Consider the following 8,796-nt stretch of genomic DNA (forward strand, 5'->3'; position numbering starts at 1 on the left):
GAGCCACGATAGATACTGAAGAGATTGCAACCCAAAACGTCAACCACTCATCATCTCCCACTGAATCTGCTCAACCCAGTGAGTTCCTTCAGCAGTTTGTATTTTTGCTGTTATCTTTTTTAAAATGTGGGAGAGACTCCCGTTGACAGATACACTGGGGTTCATATAGTTGCTGAAGATGAGTCTTCCCAAGGTGCTAACAATTCAGGCCTGTGTGGTCATGGGATGGTATAATCAAAGCACCAAAAGACAAAGCCGAGGTGGCCAATCAGGAGCTGCTAACACACCTGCTAGATGAGGAAGAAATGCAAGAGTAGTGGAGACCAGCAAGGTCTTTGGAGTCCACTTAACAAGTGACCTATAGTGCACATATAACATCTCCTCACTTGTCAGGAAGGCTCAATGGTGACTGGACTTCCTTACAATACCAAAGTGGGAAAAACTACCGGCCACCATTACGTCAACCTTCTACAGGAGCTCTATTGAGAGCACTCTGGCCAGCTTCGTCACAGTGTGGTACAGTTGCTGTAGAGCATTAGATCAGAGATCATAAGAGCAGCAGAGAGGATCATTGGGTCTCACTCCCTCCCATCAATGTGATCTGAAGAGGGTGTGCAAAGTCGTTAAGGTCCCCTTCCACCCTGCACACAGCATCTTTCAGCTGCTCCTGTCGGGAAAGAAATACAGGAGGATCAGAGCCAGCACCACCAGGCTGAGGAACAACTTCTAACCAGGCAGCCAGTGGGAATGCTGAATGACCAAAAGAACTCTTGACACTAGCCAGCCAGATTCTAATATTTATTTTAATATATGTCCTGCATATGTATTGTGTTATCTCTGGTTGTATGCCTGCACGTTTTGAGCCAAGGACTGTTGAATGCTGTTTCATCAGGTTGCACTTGTGCATTCAGATGATAATGAACTTGAAGAAATTTTAAAATGGATGCGGTTGTATCACCTTAATTATGGTCCTGTGAATTTATAATAGAGGTAAGAGTGCTGATAATGTCTATAGAGAGCATAATCTCAAAAACTACAAGAATAATGTCTTTCGAGGTGCAAATTCAGATTTAGGAAGCGGGTTGGAAAACATTCCTACATTCTGGGAGATATCGGACATCTATGAATTCAAATTAAATTCACACATACACCACAGTAATATGTCCTTTAGCACACGAGTCCACGGCACCCAATTACCCATGTCTCAGGTCCTTGGAATTTGGAAGGAAACTGGAGCACCTGGAGGAAACCTAAGTGGTTACGGGAAGCGTGTTCAAACTCCTTACAGACAATGCCAGCTTCGAATGGAGGTCACTGGTTCTGCAATAGTGTCACCTGCTGAAACATTATTTCTGATTCTTTCCCCATAGCCACCTGACCTGCTGAGTACTTCCAGCCTCTTATTATAATGTCAAATTTTCAGCATGAACTATATTTTATTTTTATATTATGGATGGGTAGTGCAGTCAGAGACTGGTGTGGTTAGTCATCTTGGGTACAACAAAAGAAGGAGAGGTAGATACTTCACTTTGGACGTTACTGTAAAATATCAACTTTGTTACTGGAGAACAGAAATCTACATTTACACAGGTTTTGTCTTAATGTAGATGTGGCATATTTGCCTTCACTTTCTGTGGCTGTGGTTTTGGCACCAGGTAAAAAGGCTTCCATCTGAGTTCAGCCCTGACCTTCTTTCCCAACCAACCTTCGATCTTCAGACTGTCAGTGGTGCACTCTGGCCAGCTTTGTGTGTTCGCTTCCAGAGCTAACGCTATGTTCAGTGAGATTGACTTCCCTTCTCCCTTAATAATCAGTATCACAGCTGGGCATTTCTAATAGCCGTACGTAAAACTGTCTCTCTGTCACAATAGTTTAAACAACGGATCAAAACAGATCTTGGATTCTGTCCTGAAAAAGATTTTCTTCTGTGAGGAAAGAAAAACGCTGAAAGAAGGAATATCTCCAACATGTGATTGCTGCAGATAATTGCAACCATGGCATAATCTGAGAATAAAAAATCCAGATATGAAATGCATTTACTCAGTTTTGAGACTCTTTTGCCCTAATCACAGGGAGTAGTAAAGTCAAGGCTCAGTGATCGTTAAGAGCACCCTTTTGGAAGACTCAGGGGAATGAGTGCCACTGAGGGATGTCTAGTAAAGCTCCAAGGGTACCAGGCCATTTTAGCTCACAGGTCCCGGGCTTAATGCTGGCTGTGTAGAGTTTGCTCGAGCTCCCTGTGATAATACGGGTTTCCTCCCATAATCTCAAGATGGGCAGATTGGCTGCTAGAGATTGCCCCCAGTGTGTAGGTGAGTGGCAGAATCTGGGGAGAGTGCAGGAAAACATGAAGAATGAGAGAGGATCTTATAGAAACAAAAATCATGAAGGTAATAGATAAGCTAGAGGCCGGAAAGTTATTTCCACTGGTAGCTAAGACTAGAACTAGGGAACATGGTCTCATGTTTCAAGGGAGTATGGTCTCATGTTTCAAGAGAGTAGATTCAGGACAGAAATGAGGAGGAACTACTTTTACCAGGGAGAGGCGAATCTATGAAAACGCCCTCATTTAATATTTGATGGCAAATAAGACCCAAAAATTGGCTCAAAAATACTCCCTGGGTTTTGTATGCGAATTGAAACTGAACAGGTGGCCGCTACTTGCCCAACTTCAAGAAGCACACAGAGGTGCTGCAGCTGTAAGTCACACAGTGTCCTTCAAAGATATATAATCGACGTTTTGGGCCTGAGCCTTTCATTAAGGAATGAGCAAACAGCAGACAGGCACCTGAATAAAATGGTGGGGAAAGTGGCAGATGGAAGACCACAGGCAAGAAGTCGTAGGTGGATATGGGTGGGAGGGCACAGGAGAGAAAAGGTGAGCCGAATGGGAGGAGGTAGCTTTCAGAATGGAGAAGGAAGAGTTAGAAAGCTGGTGGAGAGAAGACAAGGATGGCCATGAAGGAGGACTAAAGGAAGCCTTAGGGTAGGCCCACTATTGCAGGGGACAGAGTGAAGGTGTTCATTAAATGATATCCCAGCCTGCGTCCAGTCTCTCCGACGTGGAGAAGGCCATTCAGCATGTGGAAGTTGCTTTACAGTGTAGTAATTGTAAACTATATATCTATATACTGGCCTGATAATTTTGCTGCATCTTTTATGAGTTTCCTGAGCTAAAAAAGCATTTTTTTAGCTGATATTATTTCATTACAAACAAATTGCTTGAGTGCTTTGTTGCTTGGGAGTCTCTTCAATACTGCTTGGTAGAAGGCACCTTCAGAATCTACCTTTCTGCATTCTAATCTTCCAACAGGGACTGCAACCATTATATCAAATTCATTTGGTTCCAAAATCTGCAAAGGCAAGAAATATAATGTTAAATTAAATTTATCTTATCAGTTGATTTTCTCATTACAATATCACTTTCCACCCAACGGACCTCTGTCTTCAGCCTCATTAAAACAGTTACCACCTCCCTGCTCTTTCTGAGAGAGAAGATTCCTCTGTCTTATTCATTTGCCTCATCCACTCTCATGGGGGTGATGTGTTTAGGGCCTCCTCCTGCCAGGGTTTTTCTTTCCCCTGGCAATACAAAGTACAATGATGCAGCATACAACAAGCCAAAGTACAGCACGTCTGGAGAACCAGTTGGTGTAGCACTGTTTCAGCACCTGCGACCCAGGTTCAATCAAATCTCATGCTGTCTGTAAGGAGTTTGAATGTTCTCCCCGTGTCTGCGTGGGTTTCCTCCCACCCTTCAAAATATACATGGGGTGAAAGGGCTCTTTACCATACTGTATGTCCAAAATAAACCACAAGGACAGCAGATGCTGCAGCCTTCAGCAAACCGAGAGAAGCTGGTGGGGCTCACCAAGTTGGGCAGCATCCATGGAGAGAAATAGTCACTGTTTTGGCTTAGAAATCTTTGTTAATACTCAAAAATGTCTTGAAAAGGGTTCCCAGCATCTTTTTCTCTGCATGGGTGCTGCCTGACCTGCTGAGTCATTCCATCTCCTCTCGGTATTCTACATCTAGTTTAAATTGGAGCATCTCAATCTGTCCTGCCATTGGACATTGCTGCTTCAAAGGTTTTTAAAAATATTAATTCAGTGTTATGGATGTACCTGTCAAGGCCACCATTTTTTTGCACATTGCTACTAGTCCCCAAGCAGAGAGCCAACCACAGGGGAGGCTGGGATATTTCAAGGCAAAACTGGTAGCTTAATGTTCCAGGCTACAGATTCTACAGGCGTGTATAAGGTCACATGTAGCCAGACTGGGTGAAGATGGCAGGATTCCTTCTTTAAAGGACATATGTAAACCAAATAGGTTTTTTTTGAGTAACTTCCTGGCTACTGCTACAGAAATTCCTTATTTTTCTATTTCCAGATTCTTATTTAATGGCCAGCTGACCTCCTGGATTCAAACTTGCATCTTTTGTCGTTTCTGTGCACCATGTCCACAGAAATAGCAAAATTAGTCCATTCCACTATTCAATTCAACAACAATGTCACTATCTTGTTCCTGCTTTCTCTTTGCATTCTTTCATCACCAAACCATATCCAACTCCTTGAATATATTTAAGTATTTGCCTTCAACTAACCTTCATGGTAGGGACTTCCAAAGGTTCACTCTCTTTGGATGAAACTTTTAAAAGTTTTACCACACAGAGGCAGGCCCAACAGCCCCAATGCGCGGTCCCGATCAAGTCCCAAATTCCAACCACTCTGAAAACAATTATCCCTCAAATCCCCACTAAACTTCTGACCTCTCACCCAGTGTCCATCCGCTTTGGCCTGATCATTTATGGTGCAAGGGCAACCTTTATTTGGCCTTCCAAAACCCATCACTTAGCACCTGGCAGGATTCAATTCCATCGGCCATTGTTCCTCCAACTTCCTAACTCATCAAAATTATGCTGTGATCTTCGACAATCCTCTCAATCCACAATGCTAATTTCTGTGACATCTGCAAACTTATTAATGATGTACATTATCAAAGTAAATCATACATTTTAAGCCCCAATTCTTGCAGTAGACACAAGTCTTAGATAGCCACTATATAGGGATAGGGGAGGGGGTGGTGTTCTTTTGGTCATTCAGCATTCTCATTGCCCATGGGAACAAGCTGGTGGTGCTGGCTCTGATGCTTCTGTATCTCTTTCCCGACAGGAGTACCTGAAATATGCAGTTTGCGAGGTGGAAGGGGTTCCAAAATATTTTGTGCTCCCTCTTCAGCCAGTAGATTATAACAATGAGCGCTGCTGGGGGGGCTGGTCGGGGTGCGGCCGGTGCAGTGGTTGTATCACCAGTCTGCTCAACGTTCCAGCGCCTGGGATTTCTGGTGTCTCGTCCACTAACCGGTTCATGCTGACACTTCATTATAACGTGCGATCAGTTAACAGGCCTAAAAGCATGTACACATTCAGTGTGCAAGAATTTCCTGGGATTCATACCCCTTGAACTCAGACAATTTGTGAAATGGTAGGTAAATGCCAGCATGTGCTTGGTCAGGCCGTCAAAGCCCGAGTCTGCAGGCACCGCAGGTTGGGGTGAAAACACAATGCTGGACCAACAGGGTACTTGATGCAGACTTTTCGGGCTTGATCGAAGGGTGAGCTAAAAGCAGACAGGGGCCCGAACAAAACAAAATTGACGCCCAAACATGTTCATTCGTGATTATCTGGCACCAAGGAGCCAGACTGAAGAATGAGAAAACTTACAGGAAAATAAAAGTTTCAAAGAACTACAGGCTCCTGATTGGGAGCCCCCACAGAGCCAGTTCGGCTCACCCTAACGTTTTCGGAGTAACTTTTTAATTCATGTCAAGCAACCTTTCGGATCTTTGCCGACGTGCCGCAGCAAGCGGCGTTCACCCGCTGCGATGCCAGAGATGGTTCCGACCATTTTATCCGCAGATTGGACACTGCAGCCTTCAAGCCTCTCTCTCTTGGCTGACCTTTCTCCCGGCTCCGCCGTCGCCAGCATTGGCCGTGTCACCCGCTCTCCCTCCCTCCAAGCAGCCCTGCCGGCATTCTTCCCCTGGCGCCCAACAGGCTGGACGCCACCGCTTTCCTGGTCGTCAGCAGCCTCGCCGGCGTCGTGTTACTGACTTGCAACTGCTCTTCCTGGACTGTCCCCCTGACCAGTAGAAGACCCTGCAGCCTTCTTCCCCTTGCCCCCGGCAGACCCATCAGCTTCTGACTGCTCTGTCCCTCTGACCGGCAGCCGCCCTGCTGGGATTCTGCCCCCTGCCAGTAGCAGCAGTTTTAGCGCCGCTTCCTACCCCGCCCATCCTTGCTTTCCGTGTCCCGCCCGGAGTCGTGTTCTCGGCAGCCACCTTTCTTTCGGTCACTTGTCTTCCTGGGCTCGGCGCTGTTCTTCCCGCAGGCGCCCGCGGGGCCACTGGCTTCAACATTGGCACGGCTGCTCTGCCGCCGCGGCTCCACCGAGCCTTCCCTCCGGTGAGCCTTGGGTTTTCTGCCGGTATCCGAGCCAGGTTCGCTACTCTTTGCCGCGGCGGCGCCCGCTCCCTTCTTCTGGCTCATCTCGCTCCAAGTGCAGAAACCTACGTCTTACCCCGCCAACCAGCTGGAGACCGGATCAAGTGGAACTGATCAATGGGCGCCAGTCATCGGTTGGCGCGCCCACACCACGCCTCAGCCCAACCCTCCGCTCTTCTCCAAGGAAGCGCCGCCCCAGCGATGCTGATACTCAAAGCGCAGCCCCAGCCACGCTGACAAGATATTCCCTGGGGCCATGAGGGAGGTGAGTGTAGAAACAGTGGAGGCTTTGACAGAGATCGTTAAAATGCCTCTAGTCATGGGAATGGTGCAGGAGGGCAACTCATGTCGATCCATTGTTTAAAAAAAGGAGCTAGGAGTAAGTCTGGTCATTATAGGCCTGTAAGTTTGATGTCAGTGGTGGGGAAGTTCATGGAAAGTAGTCTTAGAGATGGTATATATAAATATTTGGATAGGCAGGGTTTGATTTAAGACAGTCAACATGGATTTGTGAGGGGAAGATCATGTTTGACAAACCTTTTTAGAAAGTTACTAGGAAAGTTGATGAGAGCAAGGCAGTGGATGTTGTACATATGGACTTTAGTAAGGCCTTTGATAAGGTACCTCAGGGAAGGTGAGTTAGGAAGGTTCAATCATTGGGTATTAACATTGAAGTAGTAAAATAGATTCAACACTGGTTGAATGGGAGATGCCCGAGAGTAGTGGCAGATAACTCTCAGATTGAAAGCCGTGTCAGTATTGGGGCCATTACTGTTTGTCATATACATTAGTGATCTGGATGATGGGGTGGTAAATTAAATTAGTAAGTATGCAGATGATACTAAGAGGTGAGGCTCTGGATAGTGAAGAAGGGTTTCAAAGCTTGCAGAGGGATTTAGACCAGTGGGCTGAAAGATGGCAGATGGAGTTCAATGGAGATATGTGTGAGGTGTTACATTTTGGTAGGGCTAATCAAAATAGGACATTATGGTGAAGGGTGGGGCATTGAAGGGTGCAGTAGAACAGAGGGATCTAGGAATAATGGTGCATAGTTCCCTGAAGATGAAGCCATATGTGGGTAGGGTGGTAAAGAAAGCTTATGGTATGTTGACCTTTATACATCAAACCACTGAGTGTAGGAGCTGGGATGTTATGTTAAAATTGTACAAGGCATTGGTGAGGCCAAATTTGAAGAATAGAAAAGATATTAACAAATTGGAGAGAGTGCAGAGAAGAAATGTTGCCAGGGTTACAGGGTTTATGTTAAAGGGAAAGTTAGGTCTTTATCCTTTGGCGTGTAGAAGGTTGAGAGAGGATTTGATTGAGGTATTTAAAATAATTTGGGGTATAGATTGAGTGGACATGGAGAGTCTTTTTTCCTTTAAAAATGCAGGAGATACAAACAAGAGGACATGAGTTGAGAGTTAGGGGACCAAAGTTTAGAGGAAACATAAAGGGGAAGACTTTTTACTCTGAGAGTAGTGGGTGTGTGGAACGAGCTTCCAGACAAAATGGTGGAGGCAGGCTCGATATTAGCATTTAAGGAGAAGTTGGATATGTATATGGACAGGAAAGGAATGGAGGGTTATGGGTCGAGTGTAGGTCAGTGGGGTTTGGTGGGAGAAAGTGTTCATCATGGACTAGAAGGGGCAAGTTGGCATGTTTCTATGTGGTAATTGTTATATGGTTAATGCTCAAAGCACGGCCCCAGCCATCCCACGCTTGAACCACGGGCCCAGCTATGCTAAGCTAATATTCAAAGCACAGCCCGATTCATGTCATGCCAGAACCACCACCATGGTGTATTTGGTGGGTGGGGGTGGAGGTGGGGAGTGGGCAGCAGGGGGTGCATCTTGTTTCCACAACAAAGTGCAGGGTGTACAGAAAAATAAGTGGCACTTATTGACCTCTTTGGAGATTCCTATAATTACAAGCTCACTCCCAGGCATCCCACCTGCCTTGCCAGCTCACTTTCAACCCAACTTGACCTTCCCAAATCTACAATTCACTCCCTCAACTCATTCCTGAACCCAAACTCCACTGGCTTACCCCTCCCCCCGTCTCAACTACAATTGATAAGTTCCAGGGCACACCACCTCCTCGACATCTTCTCCCTAGCATTCCCTCAATTTGAAATGTACCTAGTACCTACCCCATGCACCCATTTATTCCTCATACTTCATATTCCCATCCAAGTCACTCATGAGCCCACCCTCCCCCACTTCTCATGACACCCAGACCTGACCTTCTAGCTATAATTGGCTAATAAATTTCACACTCACATCTAACATGAA

General features: G+C 45.9%; 1 protein-coding gene across 1 annotated transcript; it reads right to left on the bottom strand.

Annotated features, from left to right (window-relative positions):
- Nucleotides 1-797: 797 nt before the first annotated feature.
- On the bottom strand, nucleotides 798-6,660 carry cgasa (cyclic GMP-AMP synthase a). Its single transcript, XM_069888096.1, is given in 5 exon segments — nucleotides 798-1,832; nucleotides 1,994-2,004; nucleotides 2,193-2,326; nucleotides 3,133-3,353; nucleotides 6,340-6,660. Coding segments are annotated over 5 exon segments (678 nt in total). The 5' UTR covers nucleotides 6,418-6,660; the 3' UTR covers nucleotides 798-1,598.
- Between the last annotated feature and the right edge of the window lie 2,136 nt (nucleotides 6,661-8,796).

Source organism: Narcine bancroftii, chromosome 6 (assembly GCF_036971445.1).
Source record: "Narcine bancroftii isolate sNarBan1 chromosome 6, sNarBan1.hap1, whole genome shotgun sequence".
Classification (NCBI taxonomy): Eukaryota; Metazoa; Chordata; class Chondrichthyes; order Torpediniformes; family Narcinidae; genus Narcine; species Narcine bancroftii.